Source organism: Gigantopelta aegis, chromosome 6 (assembly GCF_016097555.1).
Source record: "Gigantopelta aegis isolate Gae_Host chromosome 6, Gae_host_genome, whole genome shotgun sequence".
NCBI lineage: Eukaryota > Metazoa > Mollusca > Gastropoda > Neomphalida > Peltospiridae > Gigantopelta > Gigantopelta aegis.
The window spans coordinates 34,085,770-34,110,626 of NC_054704.1; the positions used below are offsets into that span (position 1 = coordinate 34,085,770).

Below are 24,857 nucleotides of genomic sequence, written 5' to 3' on the forward strand. Positions count from 1 at the left end.
TTATCTACTTCATTATGTATTGTATCACTTTTTCCTCTTTGATATGAAAGTTCTTTTGGTATCTGTGTTTGTTTGTCCTCAGGTACATGCTCTACCACAGACCTCACCCCTCCCCATCTCCACACAGGAAAGATTAGGACCAATGGGAGAAAAAACCTAGGATAAATAACAAATCCACTTCAATATGTATTGTATCACTTTTTCCTTTTTGATATGAAAGTTCTTTTCTTGTCTGTTTTTGTTTGTTGAGGCCCTGTAAACGCGGTTGCTGCATCACTCTGTTTTACATGGAGGAAATCAAACAGCAGCTTCGCGTGACCAGAACTTCCCATGATTTCCGTCAGCCGCTCCAGGGAAAGCTGGGTCAGTTCCGATAGATCCTGCACTTTGTTCATCAGGTGTCGGTAATTCTTCGAATTCACACCAGGCATTCGCAGAAGAAAATCCTGACATTGGAAACAATACAAGTCTATTAAATATGCATCTATGTTATGATATCTACATACATGTTATGATATATAAAAGACCACCACATCTTGGACACATCTGCTGGGAACTGACTGATTTATGGATGGGACCCACATTTGAAGCTATATGCTATATATCCCTGTACCATTCAGTGGTAAGGAAGCAACCCCTGCAATTAAGAAAATGTCCACGGCAAAAAACATGCCATTGAAAAAAAACATGACTATAGTCCAAGGCAAAAAACAAGCCATTGAAGAAAAACATGAATATAGTCCAAGGCAAAAAAAGTGTCATGGAGAATTGAAAACTCCACAGCAATCTTCATGACATTGCCAATTGTCGTGGGCAATTGCAGGGGTTTGAGAAGATGGGGGGAAGGATTCACTTAATATAACAAACACATGAATTTTGAAGACTTTTGAAACTGTCAAATTTATTTTACTAAAATTACAGTTAAGCTAGTAGAAGTGATTTCTCTATTAAGCACCTACATGTCTTAAGAGGCCACGGTTATTACTGTGGATGTGTGTAATTTTTGGCGTGCTTTCATCAGAGAACTGTTCAAGCATGTATGTCGTGGACACAACCTCTGACTTCGCCAGAGAGTTCTGTCCAAGACAGGGAAGGTTATGACTTTCGTTAAGTGGCTATTTAATACAAGTCTCACTTTAATGACAATAATTTAATAGACAATAACAAACAAATATGTAAGAGTGTCAAATGGAAAGGATTTTGTTTTACTATCTTTTTCAGTAATTTGAGTAATTTTGTAAAACCTTTTTGAAAAAACGGTTAACTTAATGAAAGTTTTACTAGCCAAATATAAATTGTGTGTCCAGTTTGTAGAAAAAATAGCAATTGGTTAATTTGAATACTGAAAGCCCTGTCTTAGAATAATGTTGCTGTGTTGTTTCTTTTTGTTTGTTTGGTGGGGGTTTTTGGTGGGTTTTTGGTGGGGGGTTTTTTGGGGGGAGGGGTGGTAATACTCAAAATCCAAAAACAGCACAAATGACATACAAATATTGGAGTTGAAAACATTACAATTGGCATCGAATTAAAAACATCACAACTAGCATACCGCTAGTGGGATAACCAACAGCTAAGTTCAAACGGAGGTTGACATACAGGATGAGTACATGCTATGCTCTACCACATTCTCTTTACTAAAATTTCCAGTTCAGGAGAACTCTGAAGACACACATATATTCTGCTTCATTTTTCCTACTGTCATAAATCAAAGGTGGATAACTCACTAATGAAAATTAATTGAGTTTAACACTTGAATACACATGAAAATAATAGAAGATTGTTCAGCTTACTTTTCCCATCAGTGTAGATAAAAGAGAAATAAAAGCACATAAAACCACATTAATTATGCATTGGTGTGCAAGTCTCTTTAACACGAACTTCCAAACTGATCACAGTACAGTAAAGGCAAATTAAAACAGTTCCGTGATCAATTTATTAGCACAAAGGTTTGAAAGTGTTTTTCGTATGTTCAAAGAATTCTGAATAGAAGTAGCGGAGGTGACCCTCTCAAAAACAATAAAAAAACACAATTTTTTTCCTGCTTTTGCTTATTGCACAAAGATTATTTCAATGTCCAAATATATATTTTGTGGGTCAAAGAATTTTGGGTGGATGGATGGATGGATGGATGGATGGACGGACGGATGGATGGACAGATGGACGGATGGATGATGGATGGATGGATGGATTAGTAGGTATGGGCAAGTGAGTGAATGAATGAATGAATGAATGAATGGATGAATGGATGAGTGAGTGAGTGACTAGACTGAATGAATGAATGAATGAATGAATGAATGAATGAATGAATGAATGAATGAATGAATGAATAAATGAATGAATTAATGACACCAAACACAAATATATCAGTTGTCAAACAAAGGTACTTATAAGAATGAATGGTACTAATCTACAAACCTGTGGTCCATGGCTGTACTTGTCTGTCCAGTCTACAGCTGTTTCTGCCGCTGTTACTGACATCGCAGTGGTAGCGTCTGGCTGTTCTCTGCCAGCCTGGAATGTAAATAACATACACATTGGTCATTTAATTTAAAGGCCTTGCAATACTTTTTGCTATTTGCTATAAAAGATTTCAGATCTTAAACCAGTAAAAAATATTTTAAAGTGGGTGTCAAGAGCATTCTTACATAATTATTTGCCCTTGAAGATAAAAAATCTACTTCAGAAGGTCCAAAAACAAGATTTTATTAAAACATTTATTGGACATTCTCTTAAGATTGATTGTGGGCTTATAAATCAGCTTTTCCGTCATCACAAAAGTGTATTGGGAACAGAAGTGGTGTTTCAATGGGTGTCATTATACCACTACTTTCATTCCGATAATGGATTACTGAGATTAGATGAAAACTTATTACAGGCATTCTACCTTTAAAGTTTTATTTTATAATTCTTTCTCGATGACTTTGTTAACATGATGGTCCAGTGATGGTACATATGTGTGTGTTTGTGCTGCTGGTAGTTGGTGGTGGAGATGAAGGTGTACCTTGAGTTCATCAAACAGTTCCGCCGTTGCGTAAGGACTTGGACACCAGAGGATCCTCAGTTTGGGGAAGTGGAGGGTGAGAAGAGCTAACCTCGAGGTCACGTCCTGCATGGACACATCATTGGACAGAGAGTATTTTCCCTGAAACAAAACAAAAAAACACTGATATAGTCAGAGATCACAATCTCGAGATAAGACACCTCTTACTAAAATCAAAGCAAACTGGTTCAAATTCCACAACTGTACACATTACATATACTACTCAAAAGAATTTAAGGTCAGACGATATTTTCGACATTATTTTCTGAATGTCAATTATATTAGCTAGACCATAATGTCACACATGGTATTGTTCCATTTTGACGAAAGTGGGTCTAAGCAACCCATAAATGAATTAAAATCCACTGTCACTGACACTGTCGACTAGTTCTAATGGCGAAAACATGCTTACATTTGCACGTAAATTAGGGCGAAAGCGAAAGGTCTGCTAAGTGCCCATAACTAGCTTTTTCACAAAGCGCTTCATTTGCACGCTTTGCACGTGTATTCCATATTCCCAATGCTGAATTTCCATATAATTGGAGCTTGCGTTCGTGTACAGTGCACACTCCAAATTCGACAATGGTACGACTTCAACTGACTATCGAAGATCGAGGAAGGACTATTGCTTGGCTTCAGGATGGCAATACGCAAAGAAATGTTGCTCTGAGACTTGGTGTCAGTCAGAGTGTCGTTGGCCGACTGTGGCAACGGTACCAAGCAACGAATTCTGTTCGAAATCGTCCACGTTCGGGAAGACCCCGAAGCACTACAAATAGAGAGGACCGCTACATCATCAATATGGCTCTACGTCAAAGCACAACCACTGCACGCCGATTACGTGACAATCTGCAGACTGCGACTGGAACTCGAGTGTCTGATCAAACCATACACAATCGTCTGAGAGCCAATAATCTACGCTGCCGTCGCCAGGCTGTTCGACCACCACTCCTACCACGTCACAGAATGGCCAGACGTCACTGGTGCACGTTTCATCTGTGGTGGCAACGTGTTCAGTGGGGTCAAGTGATGTTCACTGATGAGTCCAGGTTTAGTCTCCAGTTCAACGACGGTCGGGTTCGTGTCTACAGACGTCCTGGGGAGCGCTTCGCTGACGTTAACGTTAGACAACGTCACCGGTTTGGTGGTGGCAGCGTCATGGTGTGGGGCGGCATCTCTATCCACCACAGGACCCCCCTCTATGTGGTGGATGGCAATCTGAATGGAATCCGCTATCTGAATGAGATTATCCGGCCGTTGGTTCTCCCAGGCTTTCAGCAGATTGGCGGCGGGGCAGTTCTGCAGGATGACAATGCCAGACCCCACCGCGCCAGGGTGGTAACGGACTTTCTCAGACAACAAGGTATCGCCAGGATGGATTGGCCAGCATATTCGCCTGACTTGGCCCAAATAGAGAACGCCTGGGACGAATTAGGCAGGAGAGTTCGGGATAACCATGCCCCTCCGGCCAACCTTCATGATCTGGGTCAACTTCTTATGGCAGAGTGGCAGGCCATTCCCCAAGAGTTCTTCAGACGTCTGATCAACAGCATGAGGCAACGATGTGTCAAGTGTATTCGCGCCAGGGGTGGATTCACACACTATTAAACGAATGTTCTAATGTGTAAAATCCATGTTTGACAACCTTCAACTTTGACAGCATGTCATGTGACTTTCTTGTATACAGTGACGTTTATTTGTGGTTTTTTGTAAATATGGAACAATAAATAAAAAATTTGGTGTAGTTTACATCATCAATCTAATACACTCTGAAACTTATTTGGTTATAAATTTTTGACCCTTAAATTCTTTTGAGTAGTATATATATATTTTTTAGTTCAAATTAATTTTTCAAATGGACAAAAAACCCACACAATCAAGCCTACGTTATCAGCCACTGAATGGATAAGATAATGTAACTGTTTACTTACAGGCCAATTTGTTTTGTATTAAAATCTTCAGAAAAAAAAAATTCATGTGGCCTCTTAACCTTCTGACTACTGCAGGCGAGATATGTCGCCAGACGTCGACATACTGTACACTGTATACAGAGCATTTGCCATTTCATATTTCCCGCTGTTTTGCACATGATACTCACTAAAAATACCGGAAATACAAAACAGGAAACACTTACTGACACTATGGCTGCTTTAGGTTTTCATTTATCAATGGAAAATACCTAGGAATTTTGAGTTCAAAAAGTGGTTTTCGGCAAGTAATTTCGCTTGACAATAATGGCATCAAGTCTAGGTCATTTTCAGGAATCAATAACTGATTGTGACAGCAAATTTGATAATAAATTTGATCGTTTTACCAACAATGAAAATCACCAAATATTGGGATGTGAATTGTAGTTCTGTTTTTTAAAAACACTTCTGGTCAGAAAACCACCGTTATTGAGAATAATGGACATAAATACTGGACAGCAAGCCAAAATTGCCCATAAGTAAATGTGACTTTTTTTTTTTTTGCTTATTTTTAATCAACATTAACTGATTTAAAATATCAGAAAAATGAGAAAAACCCACACAAATAATACCAATTCAAATATGGACTTTATTTTATGTATTTATAAAACATTTAAGTGAAGATGTGTGAGTAAACTTGTACCCACACAATGTGGTTTTCATAAAAAATTTATCAAGTAGTCCAAAGGGGCGGGATGTAGCTCAGTGGTACAGCGCTCACTTGCTGCGCGGTTGGTCTGGGATCAATCCCCATTGGTGGGCCCATTGGGCTATTTTCTCATTCCAGCAAGTGCACCACGACTGGTATATCAAAAGCTGTGGTATGTACTACCCTGTCTGGGATGGTGCATATAAAAGATCCCTTGCTGCTAATCGAAAAGAGTAAGGCATGAAGTGGCGACAGCGGGTTTCCTCTCTCAATATCTGTGTGGTCCTTAACCATATGTCCAACACCATAAATAAAATTTGCTGAGTGTGTCATTACATAAAACATTTCCTTTTAAGTAGTCCAAAGGTTAAGACAAGTGACCTCATAACAGAGGTGGCCATTTGGTGAGGGTTGAGAGAATTGTTTAAACAAGAAATCCTACCTGCAGTGAGAAAGATTTAGTGGCATCGAACTCGATCAGCAACACAGGTCTCTTGTAGTATCTGGACATGGACACACACTGGTTGTATAGTCGGCCATTGTTGAGAGAGCCAATCAGATCGCTCACACTCTTACGCTCCACGCAGATGTCGGGGGTCAAGATGTAGTCACCTACCTGAAACATTCCAAAAATTAGTTGTACATCAAAGGAAGATTCCTGACTTTGTAGTCACCATAAACATGTTTACAGTTAACTGAGTCTATTTAACACTGAAATTACATACTAATTACATTGGGTTTTTTGCTTAGAAAATCAATTACCTTGCCTCACACTTTGACTAAATTTAGCTACATTAGCTACATATATGGTAGCAAGCACTTAACCCTTTTGTAATGTGATGATGTGGGGCATTGTCAGTTTAATAACAATGTACTACACACCACTATTACTTTGATATCACGAAAACACTCAGTCCTAAAATATTTAGTCTTTGTCCTAACAGATGCACCTATTTTCACTGAGAGTAAAATAATAACATTACCACTTACCTCCAGTGTCACAGGTTCTATTTCAATACCACGTCTGTGTACTAGAGAAGGCAGCTCACTGCGAAACTCGCGCATGTCAACAATGATCTGAAAACAACAGTAAAATATAGACAAAACAATATGATAAAATAATTTGGAGTTAATTACATTTTAAATTATAAATAAATAATTTTGCTCAAAACTGGCCCATTAAGAACATGTAATATACAGTCTTGTTTATTTACAAATGATTTCTCCCTGATGTGTCCTTATTAAACAAGCTATTTTATTATACAGCATTTTACAGCAGGTTGCACTACATCCACCTGATATATATGTGCCAAGTAGTTTACCTTTTTCTGAACAGGTTTTTCCACTGCTCCTTTTCTAGAGTTGGTGGTTGCATTAGCTGGAGTTGTCCCCCTTGCCAGATTTGGATCATCCTCCATTTTTCCATCTCTCTCTTCAGGTATTACCATAGTCTACATCAGAAAAAAAAATATATATATATATATAATTCTAGATCATAACATTCAAGGCTAAATACAATACTTTTAATGAAAATATATGTTAAGTAAATACTAAAATTTAATTAATATCTTTTAACATAACACTTTAAATCTTGCTATAATTCAAGTTATGATCTCGATATCTGTATAATAAGACAAACCTAAGCAAGTAATTCACAGTTATCTGCAAATTGTACAACTGTGGTAATGTTTATAGCTGCTCAGAGAACATTGTAAGTATGTGTTAACATAATCAATAAAAAAGGGTAAAGTTTATTTTATTTAGGGACACCATTAATACTAGTATCATATGTGAGATAGACAAGTTTGTAGATATTTAGCACAAATTCATGTCAAAAAGTGAAATAATTTTGATACTTGAAGAGCTGAGAAGGCACGGACAGGAACTAGCTCAGTCGGTAGAGTAAACAGTTTGTTAAAGTCTGTTTTGTTTAACGACGCCACTAGAGCACATTGATTTATTATTCATTGGCTATTAGATGTCAAACATTTTATAAATCTGACAGTCTTATAGAGGAAACCTGCTACATTTTCCCATTAGTAGCAAGGGAATTTTTATATACACCATCTGACAGACAGGATAGCACATACCATGGCATTTGATATACCAGTGTAGGTGCAGTAGCTGGAATGAGAAATAGCCCAGGGATTGATCCTAGACCAGCTGTGCATCACTTGGCTACGTTCCACCCTTCCCATAATCAGTAATGACAGACAACCCAACACATTTATAATATTGAGTTCTACTTTTTGGCAAACTTTACAAATTGCTGTAACAAAACAATGCATACAGCTTTTTGCTTGATGAGGTATTCAAATGCTTCTTTCTCTTTACGTAACGTCGTCAGGTATTTCTGTTCTTCCACTGAGCTGCTGTATAACAGGAAGTAGACACGAAGTGACACCCCGGGGTGAGAAGCTCGATATACCTGGAAAACAATCACATACACCTGTAAGACAAAGTCACATACTTCACATGTTCAAAATGAACATCAGTACAGTTCCAAATTTATAAAATTAAAATTATGCTGAAAAGTACTTCCATTTTCTTAAAAGTGAAAATAGTCATAATTGTGTGTGAGTAAGAAATGAAAACTCTGTATGTTTAACATTACAGCATAAAAAAAAAAAAAGTTTTTGTTTAACGACACCACTAGAGCACATTGATTTATTAATCATTGGCTATTGGATATCTAACATTTGGTAATTTCGACAGTTTTAGAGAGGAAACCCGCTACATTTTTCCAATAGTAGCAAGGGATCATTTATATGCACAATCCCACAGACAGGATAGCACTTACCATGGCCTTTGATATACCAGTCGTGGTGCTCTGGATGAAGTGAGAAATAGCCCTATGGGCTCACTGATGAGCACTCTACCACTGGGCTACATCCCGCCCTTACAGTATGAAAGACATATGGGTTATTGGGTGTCAAAGGTAAATCAATCAGACTGGTGTGTATTTACAATGATTAAAAAACAGTTTAATTACTAATCTGCCAGCAATGTCATCTTCCTATTCCTAAAACACCATTTACCAAAGCAAAACAAAACCACTTATAGTTTTAATAAACTGGTGTGTTTGTGCTATTGAAAGATATTGTCAACTAACTTTACTTGAAATGATGCAATGTCCAATTATGTTGTCGTTTCTAAAATGATATTTTAACATTTTAACATTAACGAAAATATTACATTTTATGACTTTGCAACTGTGGCTACAGACTATTGAAGAATAGCCCTGTGTCACAGGATGACAAATAAGGTGGAAGATATATTGTAAATTACTAAAAAACCCAGAAACATTGCAGCTTTAAATTATTTATAGAATAATTACATACAATGTATGTTTAATGAACATAGATTAAAAAATCCTCAATTTTTTGTAAGATGTATCATACATACCAATAATGCATGTTTTCTTTTAATGTACATGTACATTCACAAATCTGATGATTATAAAAGGGAGCTAACCTCGATCTGTCTAACAAACTGCATGTCAGCGTCGTATAGGATGATGTATCTGGGCTGCACCTCTTGCAGAGTTCGACTCAGCCCGTGAGGGTCAGAGCAGCCATGTAGAGGGTGGAGAATCGTCACGGGTTCTGGCAACACTCCAAAATATGCGTCTTGAGATGATAGTGGCAGATTGGACTCGCCATCTGAAACCTGGGTAATAAGTAAACATATTACATCTATATATTCATACAGAAAAAATACAATGTCATACAGACACATATATGATGTTATCTGCTCGATATAGAGGGGCGGGACATAGTCCAGTGGCAAAACACTCACTTGATGGTGGGCCCATTAGGCTATTTCTCATTCCAGCCGCCAGTGCACCTGTCTGCTGGATGGTGTATGTAAAAGATGCCTTGCTACTAATGGAAAAATGTAGTGGGTTTCCTCTCTAAGGCTATGTCAGAATTAACATGCTTGATATCCAGTCAATAAATCAATGTGCTCTAGTTAAACAAAGTTTTTTCTTTGTTTTTGTTAAGAATTTTCTGTTATTTCTGTTACGTTCATCGGGGTATGAACAAAACAAATAATTTTTTGGTTCATATCCAGGTGAACGTAAAAGAAATAACAGACAATACTTATAATTAAATTTGAAACATACTTACTAATAATAACATTAAAAGTTCATATTTTATTTTTTATTTTTTTGTTTGTTAAAACAATAATGCTCAGTAAGACAATTTACCAATATAAAAGGAATGTTATATTTAACAACGCACTCAACACATTTTATTTATGGTTATATGGCATCAGACATGTGGTTAAGGATCACACAGATATTGAAGGAGGAAACTAGCTGTCGTCACTTCATGGGCTACTCTTTTCGATTAGCAGCAAGGGATCTTTCATATGCACCATCCCATAGACAGGATAGCACATACCACGGCCTTTCATATACCAGTCATGGTGCACTGGCTGGAACAAGAAATAGCCCAATGGATCCACCAACGGGGATCGATCCTAGACCAACTGTGCATCAAGCGAACGCTTTACCACTGGGCTACATCCCGCCACCCAATATAAAATGACGTACTCAGGTATTAAGTTCCCTGACGACGTAATCAGGTATTAAGTTCCCTGACGACGTAATCAGGTATTAAGTTCCCTGACGACGTAATCAGGTATTAAGTTCCCTGATGACGTAATCAGGTATTAAGTTCCCTGACGACGTAATCAGGTATTAAGTTCCCTGACGACGTAATCAGGTATTAAGTTCCCTGACGACGTAATCAGGTATTAAGTTCCCTGACGACGTAATCAGGTATTAAGTTCCCTGATGACGTAATTTTTACATTCATCAAGAAATGAACAAACTCCCGTTGCTATAGCTGGACCAATGGGATGACGTTATATTGTAATGAATGTAACAGAGATTTAATTACATAAAAATGAAGATGAAGATAACTAAACACACCTTATAATCCCAGAGCTCATATTAAAATGTTATCGGCATTTCATAAAATGAACTAGCTTGATTACAAATAATGAGACACAATAAAGCCTACATGTACCTCTCCGACATCCTCTGATTTGCCGTGGTCCCCCATCATCTGTGTTAGTGTCAGTTCAGGTGAGATTGGAGCAGCAGGTTTTGTTAGTTTTCCTTTGCCTTTGTGTTGACTCTTACTCTTGTTCTCCTGTAACAACCAAACGTAATTTATATTGCAAAATGTTTTAAAATATATCCAACTCTTTTTAAGTCTTATTTAAAAATATTTGTCAATATGATACCAGTAGTCCCAAGTTGGTTTTATATAGTTAGGGAATGTCTGTGTATCTGGTAAACTGTAATTAAACGCATGCAGTACTCACCAGACTTAGATCTAATGGCTTAATTACTACACCATCAAGGGTTGTTTCTATTTGATTCATCAGAGTCTGCATATTTTTGCATGACTAATGAGTACATAAAAAAGGGCAACAAAACAAGATGTAGTGGTTATTCAAAATGATCTTATGTTTGCTGATATTGCAAACTTTTAAATATTGAAAACAATCTGCTTAGGGTGAAAAGTACAGACTAACTAACTTTTGGGGAGAAATGATATATACAGACATATTTTGTTATCTCACGGTTAGGTCTCACTACACAGATATCATCTGCCATTGAAATCCATGTTAAATTGTCCAATTTCAAATGAAGATTGCCAATAGAATGGGTTTTCGTTGGCACTAACAACATACACCATTGCGAACATACATTATATAAGCATTTATTTTTACTCTAAAATTGAGAACATTTCTGTCTCAGTTTTTTGCTATATGACCGCATCTGACTGTAGTACCTGATCCGAACAGGTGGTTGAGAAACCTATTCACACTGGCCACCTCTTCTACTATACACCCATGTCCCAAAAAGTCAATGCACAATATTACAAAATAATATGGGCCAAATCCAGTCAGAACATACTAATTGTTTTAATTCTTCCCCAATTGCTAGAAGTGAATATGTCACAATTAGGAACTATAGTGGACTGTGATGAATGAACTCTCAGCTGAGACCTTAGAAGGACCCAGCCAAACAACTTGAATATAATGGCTGACCAAGATAACCACAGCGGTTTGGGGCTAACAGGACAGCAGAGGGTGAGATAATGAAATCCGACTGTATAGTATAATACACTCTGTGAAAACCTTTGCTCGGGTTATAGAGGTATACAGGTACCACTACCTTAGTTTCTTCACGTAAGCCGCCTCCTTTTACTGCCAAGAATTTATTGTACAGTCTGAGCAACAGTTCTTTACCACCATCACGTAGGTACTACAAAGAAAACTACCAAATATTACATCACAATTTAAATGATAACAATTACTATCAATGTAATGAATCATAAACACTTCCACAAGCCAGCTAAACTTCTAACTTTATTTTACATGCTATAATATTTTATTTCCTTTTTTTAGGTCAATTTTTCACATTCAGTTGCTTGATACTATTGGATTTTCCTGTGGTCATTAATATAATCGATAATGTACAAAATTGAATTAAGCATTTCTTCCTATTTTAAATGAGGAAAAAAATATAGTAACAAGTTTTTATTTCTCATCACTTTCCATGACACAAATCAGAATTCCATGACTTTCCAGGCCTGGAAAATAACATTTACAATTTCCATGACTTTCCATGAGTTCCATAATTTGAAAAAACCCTAATAACGTATCAATCTCAATGATATTTTTTGTCTTTGTCATTCAATTGGCACATTTCTGTTTCTGGCATAAAGTTACAAATGTTATATTTTGCCAATAATGTACATAGTGTTTGAAAGAGTTTTGTGTACTGTTTTAATAATTCACTTCAAAACCAATGGTCCATTCCTGGTATTATGTGCTAAGATAGAGTACTAATCCTGATAATGCTTACTTCTTTGAGCTGATTACATGTGCGATCATCCTCAGCACAAATAAGAACACGACCACGATCCGAGTTAGAATCACATTTCTTGTTTTCCTCATCGATTTCCTTCAAAATCTCAGACAAAACCTTCCACTTAGGACACTCCTCCAAAACAGGTTCCTGATCTACACAAAATATCATAACAAAATTTGTTTAAACATCTTTGGCTAGTTTGTCAAAGTTTGAAAAAATTTATATATTTAAAAACTAATTATTTTCAATTCCATCCAAAACAGTGCCCCATGATTGGTATCAGAGGCCATTATATGATTGGAAAAGTGCACATTACAGATACCTGGTTGATAATGGGAACGTGCATATAAAAGATCCCTTGTTGATAATGGAAAACTGCAGTGTCAGACTGATCATGTTTAACATTCAGTGATTAATTAAACATTGTGCTCTAGTGCAAAGAACAAACAAATGTTTTATTTAACGTCGCAGTCAATACATTTTAATTATAGTTATATGGCATCGTACATGTGATTAAGGACCACACAAATAATGAGAGAGGTAACCCACTGCCTCCAAGTCATGGGCTACATGCTCTAGTGTTGTCACTAAATCAAACATACTGTTTAATTGTTATTACTTTCAACAACAGGCTTAGCATCTTCTTTATCAGACTTGAGTTTTTTCTTCTTTTCTTGAGGACGCCATACTCTATCTCGAGCATGCTGTAAAACAAAAGACAACAAATTTCGTGAATGGGAATGGGAACTCTATTTACGTGCCCCTATCCAAATAAGGTTCAGGCATGCCTACCACGGATTCAGCCTCTGAACTCACCAGTGGGCGGTTCCATGGCAGGAAGAGGTGGGGGGGGGGGGGGGGGGTAGGGGAAGGGGGACAGTTGAGATGATGGGAAGAATTTTAAAAAATGTGTTGGTAAGACCAAACATTTTTAATGTTCTAAAAATAAAAAAAAAAGAAGGAAGAATTAACGTGTTATAAAAATGAGTTTTAGAATGCACCAGAAAAAAAATGAAAATAAAAGCAATTTAATATTAAGTAGGATATGGGTTATGTAATTTACAAATTAATTTAGTTGGTGCCATTTTCAGTCGGGCTTGCCAAAAATAATTAAATAATATTACAATTATATTTACCAAACTATAAACATATAATATGTTATTTACTAATTAAGAGCCCTGGAGGCTAGGGATTCGCAAAGGGGGGGCTTCGCGCCCAATCCGGTTAGCGGTCAGACAAGTGGGTACGCCCCAGTTAGCTGGTCCGGATTTCCATGGGATGGAAGTGCCGGGGAAGGGAGGCCTCCTAACAGGCAATCTACCAGTCGAAACTGCCTACGCCCTACTGTACCAAAAGCACCCTCCCACGGCGTCCCCCCCCCCCCGCCCACCCCCAAGTTATCCATACAGCAAGTAAGGGCTTTATTTAATATGATGATGATATAGGGAAGGAAGGGTAGGAATGATGGGGAAAGGGACATTTTGTGAACATGTTCCTTTGTGCACACCAGTGTCTTTAAAACATTCTGCAAAATGTGTAATGAGCAGAAATCACATTAATAAGATTACAAGTTCGACCATCAGTAGTAGGTAGTTACAAGTGCCTCTTAACAATGCCAGAAGTAACTACTGAACACTCTCTGAAGTGGTCAGACTAAACCCACAGCTAAAAGCTGATGGAGAATGACAGAATGGAGACAAGCACCTGTCGCGGTTGGAAAGACAAGGACTGGGAGGTGGAAACAGCGAAAGAAGTTGAAAGATAGGAGGAGTTGCCAGATCGGGAAGAAATGAGATGGAATTCAGAGGAGTAAAAGGAAAGGGGGCAGTGGGATAAAAAAAAAAAAAAAAAAAAATTACATGTGACAGTTATAAAACAGAACTGTCATTCAGCACTCATTAGGATTCCACAACCTATCAAACCTTAGGCAAGAACTCTTTCACTGTACTGAGCTACATTCTGTCCATACTATTTCTGACTTTATTAAAAAGCCACCATTCAGCAGAAATACTGCATCATGTTAAATAGAAGAGGTACCTTACATCTGGTCAACCCATCAAATACTACACAAAAAATATCATCCTAGATTTGAGTTCATATTTAAAATGTCAAACATAACACTTACTACAAATAAACTGTCTGCTGCATCCAGAAATAACCAGCCTGTGTTCTGTCCAAATGTTTTCTCATTTGTTCTGCCAGTAAAAATATATACTGTTAATAATTGACCTTTTATAGAAAAACACCTTTTAAGAATTCCATCAGATATTATATCATTTAATCGTAAACAAATATTGTGCAGTTACTGACAACAATTTACAGCAGTTATTGAATACTGAGGAGCAATTACAAAATGATATTAAATAAACCTTTTTTAAAGCATGGAATTAAAACAAAAATGTTGACAATAAACTGAAAGTAACTTATAAATGACCAAAAAAAGCATTTTTAATTTTATGTCATATGGTAAGACATAATACATGTAGTCGGAAGTGAAACCTAGTGACATCATGACACAACAGTATTCCCTTTTGCAGTCAAATGTTTACAATACAATTCATGAACAATTACTTTAATTGCATTAGAAAAGTTATATTTTGTCATCTTATAAAAACTGTGGCTTATGAAAGAAGATACAGGATTTTAAACTTATGCAAACAAAATAGAAGTAAAAACTTTTTTTGTATGTCTCAGTAGATGTAAATCATTATTTTAAAACTGAGATATGAATAAAATGATTAAACGAATAAGTTCCAGTCATAGCAAACAATGTACAATATGTTGTCTTTATGTAAGCTGGCGATTCAGTGACTACAAAAGCAATCAGCACACTATACAGTTACCAAAAAACACCACATTCTTACAATATTTTAGCTAATAATAAATAATAACTGTATCCTTAATGACAAGGACAAAAAATAAACATAGGCAAAGAATGAACAAATGTGTTCTTTTCCTTCTTCTTACCGAATAGAGTGGACTAAGCTATAAAATGTCACACAGTCATACTGAGTAAGATGTCTGAAAAATAATGAGAAACAAAGTATACCATTTCAAAGCACAATATAAAACCACATAGCAAATGTGTGGAAAAAAACATTAAGTTTACACAATCTTTATTCTAAAAAATATTGTTTGGTTACAAAACATTAAAAAAAATTCTGTGTATTGTCATATTTTTAAGTGTTAAAATAATAAAGAATTTGGCTAAATATTTTCACATTTTGTTTAGTTAAGCCAACTTTACAATTCAGGGTTCACGCAAAGGGGTGACGTGGGCAAAATAATCGCAACAACAATTGAAATGTTCATAATTTTATTTTATTTAATTAATAAAAACTCAACACAGAATATATATTTCCAAACAAGATCAGCAAACTGCTAACTATTTCTTTTATTCAGATTAAATCTTGTTGAACCATTCATATATATATTTTTAAACTCTACATTTGTTTGTGGTTATAGGTGAAGGGTTCAAATTACCTCAAAATAAGTCTGAGTGTCTTTAGATCAGAAACCAGCTGTCGAGTCTTTGTACTGAGCTGATGCCAAACAGGATCAAGCTGTATTCGAATTGTCTTGTCAAACGACTTTCCTAGAGCATTCTCAACCGTAACCTCATCCGTGTCCACCTGCAAATATCAAAATATTTTTTTTTACATTTATTTAATTTATTTAATAAATGTTTAACGACACCCAGCATAAAAATACCCATCGGCTACTGGGTGTCACAAAAGGTAACATTATTTTTACAAGACAAAAATTTGCACTAATGAATACTGGCCTTTAACAATTACAAAACAAAAATATGAAAATCCTTTAGTCGTTTCAATATGAACCAGTTGTAATCAATTCAAATTTGATGACACAGAATAATAATGATTTCAATATTTGCTATACAAAGATTTCTCCAGCATCGTGTATCTCAGTAGCAAAGCATTGTTCCAAGTTGCTACAATTGCTGGGATTGGTAGTCTCCTGGAAACACATTGTGTTTGCTTCCTATTCCAACAACTGTTATTTCAGAGACTGTGATTATTTTGTTTTTGCTTAATTCTAACATAAAGCAGGGCTCACACTGGAATGAATTTTGGCTTGGCCAATTTTCAGATATGTAGAGTATTCCCTTGAAAATGATTAAAATGTAGTTAAATTAAGGAATATTTTATTAGCCAAGGACTAAATGCTGTAGCCACTTTGTATAAATGTCACCAGTTAACTAATATGGTTATGGTAATGAGTCCTGATAAAGTTTCGAGTTCCTCATAATATAACCTCTACCTTTGTTGGGTGAGAGACTTACAGCTGGGGTGCACCGCTTCAGTTCCTTCACACAGGCGTTGATGAGATCTAGCAGTGCCGTCTGACAGGCTGTCATAGCTGGGCTAATCTGCATGTGAAGTTCTACCACATCCACCTTTAACATTAACAATAACACATTCACAAAATCATGTCACACTTTAAATTGGGGTTTATATGCTAAACAGATGTAGTAAAGTAAAAATTGCAAAGTTTGGCGAAATATTATTAATTTTGTTAACAAAGCTACTAATAATTTCAAATTGATATATTTAATGAAGTCATAGCGAAAATTTGGTAAATTAGTGTCACTTTTTTTCTTTTTCTTTTTTACATCACATCTGTTAAAGAATAACAACCAATGTTTTATTTAATGTTTCTCAATCTTGTGAAACCTTCAAGGCTTTAACAACATACAGACTCAAATTATATTGACAACATGCTACAATCCACAAAAACATCAGATGATATTATCTGGCCTCTTTGTTAATATTACAATTCCATTCTCTCCGACACCAATCAAATATTAAAACTTGATAACTGGTGAAACTATCTTGACTTTCAACTAGAGTTGTCTTACCTTGTGTTTCTCTAAACAGGACACTACATTAGCATGAAACCTTGGCCACAAAAAGAGTTTACGGACAAATAGATTTTTCATGACTCGTTCCACCTGACAGAAGCCACTAATGAAGGCATCGGGGTTGTCAGAGAAAGCCTTGATAAACCCACTCTGTAACAACAAATAACAATAATAATACATACATGTATCTATAAGACAGTAAAACAACCTGTAATGGTTTTACTGGTTACAAGAATACAGCACAAATTAAACCATTATTCATCCAAAAACTAAAAGTCCAATCTTACAAACATGACAAATGACAGAATATTAATATGTATTAACATATTAGAAATTTTCTTTGACACTCATCTAAAAAAAATAAAGTTTATAAACCAATTTCTTGCAATTTGTCAGAAATAACAAGCTACAGTAGGGGTTTTGTTGTCTCCAGAATATATTATCAATGTTTCACAGACTTTTTTTACTTTGACACCAAAACATTTTCGGAATGTGAATACTACATAAGAGTCACAGTAATAAACATTTACTCATATTCACCATTCATACATTTCAACTTTGTATACAGAAATATTTAATTAATAATAAAGTTTTAAATTCACACATCATCAATGCAGTACAAAGTGAAACTATAGTATTAAATACATATTAAGTCCAATCATCAGGGGAGACAATTTGATAGAGATGTTTAACACAAATTTCAAACCTTATTTTTCTGTCTGTATAATCGTAAAATAAATGATTCCTGGCATGATTCCAAAATCCTGAAAACATTTTAAATATATATTATATTACATTTCTTCTAATGTCTACATTTACAAAGAAAAAGAAGAAGAAAGAAAAGAAGAAGAAATAATTAATTGTAGGTACTGTAATAACTTCTTTTTTTACAAATTTCAAAGGAAAATTGTTAAGTTATTGAAAACTAACTAAAAAGACTCCACTAAATTAAGTATTTTCAGGGTATTAAATAACTTTATATTTATCGAACTTGACTGTTCTGAATATTTTTGTAAGTTTGAATTAAGTGTTCAGCTGGTAAGACCAGAGTCTTAGAATAAGAAAAAAATTAATGATCATTATTAATAGTGTATATTAATCAATTTTAAGTAATTACTTATTTGAATTAAATATCGTTTCTGGTTCTCCTCCATAAATTGTTTACAGTATAATTATAAAATTAATTTCTAAAATATGAACTTCGTGACCCATTACTAACATATTGCATAGTGTAAGATCAAATCATTTTGTTTTTAAGATGATACAAGAACTTAATCATGACAATTTTTATGAGTTTGTCAGGTTAGAGTTCACATTATATAGCTTAAGCATGGCCTAACAAATCCTAAGAATAACTGACCTGTTAGCCTTGTACACCAGGATTCCAGTCACAAGGTCGATGGGAACCCGGTCAGTGAGAAGGTCCACAACTAAAATCCGGGATGTCAGAAACAAAACACCTCCCTGGAGATACATGCTCTGTCTTTATAACAAGAAACAAACACAGAAATATCATTATATAATAATGTCAATGTTTTTGTGGAATTTTATTTTTTTAAATACTTACTAATTATTAATTATAGTGTGCTTTTTATACACACATTAATGAATAAATATGAAGGCTTGGACATTTGGTCACCACAATCAAAACAAGCAATAAAAAAAAATATATATATATATAAGTGGCAACAAACTACTGGTATTCAATGTGGCAGAAGTCTGTAAGAATTTTTAAAGTGAAATAATCCTTCAACACTAAACAACATTATTATGCTCATCATTTAGATGTTTTTAAAAATATTTTTCAGTCTGTGATTTACAAAATCAGTCAATGTGGTAATTGTTTTGTTTTGTTGTTTTTGGTGATAGGCAAGTTTACATTTTTATCCGTCCGATTTTTAATATTGTGTAATAACCATGCCAGTAGAATCACTGAAAACAAATTACATACACAAACGAGTAGTAATTGTAAACACTGTCTGAGAATCCTTCCTAAACCCATTCAGTTAAGACTGGTGTTATAAGCACAGAACCAGACTTTGACCACACAGCTTATTGTCATAGAACTGGCTGTCATGAAGTGTAACCCTCAAATTATCCATGGATGATTTAACACCTAATTCTCCACAGTAGCATTTTCAAATTATTACATGAAGTAGTGTTCATATTTAACTACCGGTATTACTTACAAGCAAAACGTGTCAAAACAGCATTTTCTGACCCCCAACCCATTTTTAAAAAAAATAATTAAGTGGAAAAACCAGGAGGTAATTTTTCTCAAAACACTTCTAGTTTACTGTTTTAATTAAATAAATAACATAATCATATTTAAAGGGTTACTGTGTTTTCTAACATTTAAGCAAGTCTACATTGAATATGCACAAACCACAAACTTTAATCTTATTCACATTTTGTTTACACACACCCAAGCCCCGGGATAGGTCTGAATGACAGGAAATGTTTGCCAAATTATCTATTAATCTTCAAATATTAAAGGAACCAAGTTATTTATCAATTATTACATGAAATAAAATTCACAAATTGTTTTTAAAATCCGCAGTTAGGAAATATAGCGAATGCCAGAGCTAGCCACTGCAAGCACATGCGTCCCCACTTCCCCCACCAAAAAAAGAAAAGAAAAAAAGTATAAAAACAAACACAAATATATTTTTAAAAAGGTGAGAAAAAAACCCATACCTCTCGGATGCCTTGAATTCATTTGTGATGATCCTTGGTAATGGTTTTACACCATCTGATTCTAACTGTTCTATAAAATAATCCTGTAATGATAAGGATTACATCTCACAATCATCATTTTATAAACAGAAAAATCCCAAGTTCGCTCTAAGGTCTAGACATCTTTTCTATTACTCCTGTGTTCAGGGTGAGGTCAGGTTACAGTATAAACATAATTTTCCTCTTCTTTTTTTTTATCCAGGAAGCACATTAAGCTGATTACAATGTCTATAATATGTATGCACATGTACACTTGTAATTAAGATAACACTTATAACATTCTGATACCATTCTTATAAATACTTTTTCATTTACTACAATTTGTTATAACAAAAGAGCTAGTAATGGAGATTTTGACAAATGTACTGAATTACATCAAACAATATTATTTTTAACATCGGTTCTGTTTATGTTTAGTTATATTTACCTCCTCTGTTGATAAGGTGTTCAATACAAGAACCAGACTGCCAGGGTCGCTGTAGATTTTTAAAAAGTTTACAAAGATCCTATCAATGCCAAGACCTCTGAAATAATATAATTCAACATTTCACATGCATTGGATAAAAAAGGATTCAATTATCTCTATATATATAGAGTATCAATAAAGTACACTGTATAATACGTGAATTTTAAAATTGTTTAAAGGTGATTAAGAATACAGGTAGCTTTAAGTTTAATTCCAGATATGCTGTAACTATAAATGTATGAATATAAGAATCAATAATTAACACAAACAATATTTATGATAATTTTGAATGCACTCAATGAATTCTGGAAGGGAAACATAAAAATTATCTACCGTAATATTGCATACTTAATACTACATATATATGTACACAGGCTCTAATCTAGCTTAGTTATTAGCAGTAGTGAGAAGTTGAAGTCGCCATAATATTATGAATCTAATCCAATTATTTAACCATTTAGGTTTTAATATACACATACATGTATGTACATGTACTACATACATGTACATATATCAAAATCTGAACGGTTAAATATTAACATTTTTCAAATTTGGTTGCAGAGTGCTAGTATTTATTGTACCCTAACTGTATATATAATACATACATACATAAATAATTTAATGAAAAATAATACCTTGCTAATATCAGTAAACCATCTTCATGGAATGCATCTAAAAATATCTGATTTTCATATTCTAACAAAGCCATGTTCCTTTTGTTGTTTGTCTTATATTAAACATGTCATATATTATAAATGTTGATGGACTCCATATTTGCCTCGACCAAAATCTCAGTTCAGTGACAATAAATGCTTTGCTAACATTTTCTGAAAAAAAAAGTAATCATGGTGTTAGTAATTTGTAAAATTTTATAAAATGCATTAAAAACTTTCAAAAGACAGCTTCAAACATTGCTATGAGGCGGGAGGTGGGGGAGGAGGGGGGGGGGGATTGACCCCAAGTGCTGGAGCAAAACCTCAAATTCAGGCAAAATTGAAGCAGATATTCAGGTAAAATGTGCTAACCTGAGACCTTTTTACCATGTATATTCTACACTCAAAATTACTTGTAATCAATGTACAAATATGCAGTGATTCGTTTGCAACCCTATGTACATGTAGCTGTTTGGTAAAAATGCTAATATGAATAACTGTTGTTATCTAGATTCTGGCATTTTCATTTAATTCAGGCAAAAGCTAGCCTCCCCACCCACCTACAATAATGGGAGCCTGTATGCCTACGACCGTAAACATGGGAAATGTAATGGTAGTAGGTCCCTCTTGTTTCATTGTCTAAACCATGTGTTACAGTTACATATATGTATGTGACAGACATCTAATACATGTAGCATCAAACTAACTGTGCTTTCCTTTCTGCTTGCATTTACTTTTTAAAGTTAAAGTAAGTTTTGTTTAAAAACACCACTACTATTGGACAAATGTAGCACGTTTCCTCTCTAAAACTGTATGTCAAAATTACCAAACGTTTGTCATCCAATAGCTGATGATTAATAAATCAATGTGCACTAGTGGTGTTGTTAAACAAAACAAACTTCAACTTTATAACACCACTAAATGAGCACATTGTTTTGTTAATCATCGGCTACTGGATGTCAAACATTTGGAAGGAACGAAATGTTTAATTTAACGATGCACTCAACACATTGTATTTACAGTTATATGGTGTCCAATCTAATTACTTGCAGAATCATGCCAGTGATTTGAAAATAATTTGAAAACATTCCAAATTATCCTGAGGGTATACGACATGTTTCGTGTGAATTACGAATGCCTTAAAACATGTTTTATTTTATAAAATAAATAATTTGTAATATAAAACTGAAGACCGATTTAGTTTTTAGTTTTTTTAATAAATAAATAATTTGTAATGTAAAATTGAAGACTGATAACCTATCCCGTACATATTGGTATTGTTCGCTGTACTGCAGCCACTAAAACAGACTCGCCCGATATTTTTAGAATTTGTATGCTCCCAAGTAACGTTATAAAAGGTGAAGTGTGATTGATCAATTTTTTATTTATTATTTACAGACGAAATGTTACTTGGACATTGGAGACTACGCAGTGTTGTTAGCAATCTAATTAAAATTATTTCTACTGGTCTAAATAAGGCATTCGTAATTCACATGAAACATGTCGTATACCCTCAGGATAATTTGGAATGTTTTCAAATTATTTTCAAATCACTGGCATGATTCTGCAAGTAAGGTTTTCATTGGTGGACATGAGCTCCAATTGGCTGGTGTTAGATCCATATGTAATAGTGGAGCTAATTTTAATTAGACTGTATGGTGTCAGACATATGGTTAAGGATCGCACAGATATTGAGAAAGGAAACATGCTGTCGCCACTTCATGGGCTAGTCTTTTCAATTAGCAGCAAGGGATCTTTTATATGCACGATCCCACAAACAGGATAGTACATACCACGGCCTTTGTTACACCAGTTGTGGAGCACTGGCTGGAATGAGAAATAGCCCAATGGGTCCACCGACGGGGATCGATCTTAGACCGACCATGCATCAAGCAAATGCTTTACCACTGGTCTATGTCCTGACCCTTGTGAAACATTTGGTAATTCTGACATGAATACATACATGTACATGAAGTCTTGGCGGCAACCCACTACATTTTTCCATTAGCAGCAAGGGATCTTGTATATATATTACAGCACATACATTTATATTACACGGCTTTCAATATACCAGTCATGGGAGGGGAAATAATCTGATAATGAGCCACTGATGGGGTTTGATCCTTTAACCTACATGTGATAGTTCACAGTTTACCTACTACATGAATTAAGGTTGACGACGGTCACTTTTCAGACCCTTGTTTTGGCTTTGTACACAATACAGCATATCCAACAGTAATTTTTTAACATGATATATTTGACACAAGGTACTTTTTATTTCTTTCATCTTTAAAACTTAAACTTAATATTTTGTGCAGAATAATGAAAAAAACTGAAAACACCTGTACAGTGTAAACAGTGTTGTCTGCGTGTTATAGAATTCTGACAGGGGTCACAGTTAGTAGACCAGTTTTTATTTTAATGTGGCGAAGTATTGTAATAATATAACTAATTTTGAATTTGAATGACATCAATATTCCAATTACATCACTTTGCATCTCCTTACAATAACCATAAACCAAGTACATGACATTTCCGTTCTCAGAACACTAAAAAAATTCCAATGCAAAATTGCTTGTATAATAATCTCTAGTAATAAATGAGATTTGTTCTTAAATGTATGTCATTTAACAAAGCACATAATCATAATGCTTTGTTTCAATACATCATGTGTCATGAAGGTTAAGATACCATATATATATATCAGCATCTTAAAAATATTGTATCCCACAACGATGTCAGAAGTCTTCAATGTGTGTACTGTTGCGTGCAAACGACGCATCCACAGAAATAGGTCCCTTACCAAAACTGGTAGGACTTTCCTTTGGCACTGTCATGTATAAAGAACATTATAAAATTTTAATACTTATCATTAATAGTTAGGGTTAGTTAGGGTTAGGGTTAGGGTTAGTGACAGTGCCAAAGGAAAGTCCTTCCCCAAAACTGGTCAACAGATGATAAATAATTTCAGTTTGACATAAGAAAAAAAGGAAAAGTGTTTTGGAAATAACAAAACAAAAATACTATTTTGTGTGCAATTTACAAAAAAATCGGCTCAGAAATAAATAACTTGTAGTAAATTCATAAGTATAGAAAAAATAAACCTTTCCTGTGGTAAGGACTATATTATATATAGAATAACAGAGTGCAAAATTCACAACGCTGTCAACGGTCCATGATATACCATCGGAAATATATTAAAACTCCGCATATTTTATAAGACGCAACAATAATAACAGTGACATTTGGACACCGCTAAATAAAACACGTGTACCTGGAAATGTATTCGCGATTACTTTATTTCAGACCTTATAACAAAAAATATAAACTAGATCTTTTAAATATATATTACAATTTTCCTCTCAAAATGCAAACAGTGGAGGCTGCCATTTTTTAGATGTTCCAAATGATAAAACATAGTCTGATTCTATTATTGCATCTTGAATTTAGACATCATAACAGTTTTATAATATACATTGATGCACTTATTATTCATTCTACTCTACTTATCGGAAAGTAAAACATTTATCATATGACTATAATTATGAAACATATTTTAAAATTATTTATCG

At 34.8% G+C, this 24,857-nt stretch overlaps 1 protein-coding gene across 2 annotated transcripts; it reads right to left on the reverse strand.

Moving 5' to 3' along the window:
• LOC121375946 (DNA repair endonuclease XPF-like) lies at positions 1-24,680 on the reverse strand. 2 transcript variants are annotated; one of them, XM_041503675.1, is made up of 23 exons: positions 24,560-24,680; positions 21,268-21,459; positions 20,594-20,690; positions 20,128-20,210; positions 18,791-18,913; positions 18,137-18,194; positions 17,428-17,580; positions 16,852-16,965; positions 16,032-16,180; positions 15,516-15,569; positions 14,674-14,743; positions 13,168-13,252; positions 12,543-12,700; positions 11,850-11,939; positions 10,690-10,815; positions 9,128-9,322; positions 7,944-8,081; positions 6,976-7,104; positions 6,644-6,730; positions 6,096-6,269; positions 2,999-3,139; positions 2,413-2,508; positions 1-446 (listed from the first exon to the last, which is right to left on the reverse strand). In XM_041503675.1, exons 2-23 carry the CDS (start codon positions 21,339-21,341, stop codon positions 195-197), a joined length of 2,646 nt encoding a protein of 881 aa, XP_041359609.1. In that variant the 5' UTR covers positions 21,342-21,459; positions 24,560-24,680; the 3' UTR covers positions 1-194. The 2 variants fall into 2 exon arrangements, with proteins under 2 accessions (XP_041359609.1, XP_041359608.1); XM_041503674.1 differs by having other exon boundaries at positions 11,847-11,939.
• Between the last annotated feature and the right edge of the window lie 177 nt (positions 24,681-24,857).